Genomic DNA, 581 nt, shown 5'->3' with positions numbered 1-581 from the left:
AAATTGTTTAAACTCTATACAGAGGCAATGCCATAGTCATTATTATTCTCCCACTGCTGGCTGCTCTTCACAGCTCCTCAGGTTTCCAGCCTATTCCACACCAATCTGGCATAGTTGTTTGTTTTTTCTCCCAAGGCCTCTGAAGTCCTTTGCCCTGTCATTGTCTACCTTGCAGGAGAGAGCTCTCCTTCTTTGGGGTGAAGGTGGCTATGATTGAGCCCGGTTACTTCAAGACTGGAATTACCAGCAAAGAGATGTTTTTAAGGACCTTACGGAAGGTGTGGGACCGGGCCAATCCAGAGATCAAGGAGACCTACGGCGAGGAGTTCCTGGCTTCTTGTGAGTGGGCTGTGGACAGTAGAAAGAGAAGCAAACCCTTGTGTGGAAGGCCTGGGTCCACCACTTGATTCTTGTGTCTCATGGTCTGTCTTCCAGTCTGTGCCTCTACAGCAGAGTGAAGACATTTGGCCCCATTTCCATCCCCTCTGTGGTCTGTGGGGTAACCCACAGAAAGGGCCCAAACTTACTTGCCCTGGAACCAGTTCTCTTTACCCTGTCTTTAGTTTGAGGAGTGTTCTGGT

General features: G+C 49.2%; 1 protein-coding gene across 1 annotated transcript in view; it reads left to right on the top strand.

The window, feature by feature from the left end:
• Positions 1-175: 175 nt before the first annotated feature.
• LOC103209346 (retinol dehydrogenase 16-like) overlaps positions 176-581 on the top strand; it is a gene marked incomplete at its 5' end in the record, with an annotated part of 1,613 nt that continues 1,207 nt past the window's right edge. Inside the window, one exon of the mRNA XM_007955167.1 lies at positions 176-339. Within this exon, the coding sequence (XP_007953358.1) occupies positions 176-339 (164 nt within the window). The remainder of the gene's footprint in view (positions 340-581) is intronic.

The sequence above is a fragment of the Orycteropus afer genome, unplaced genomic scaffold, assembly GCF_000298275.1.
Source record: "Orycteropus afer afer isolate SDZICR_OR568_19922 unplaced genomic scaffold, OryAfe1.0 scaffold00490, whole genome shotgun sequence".
NCBI lineage: Eukaryota > Metazoa > Chordata > Mammalia > Tubulidentata > Orycteropodidae > Orycteropus > Orycteropus afer.
The sequence above is the reverse complement of the archived record's forward strand: the minus strand, read 5'-3'. Positions and strand labels throughout refer to the sequence as shown.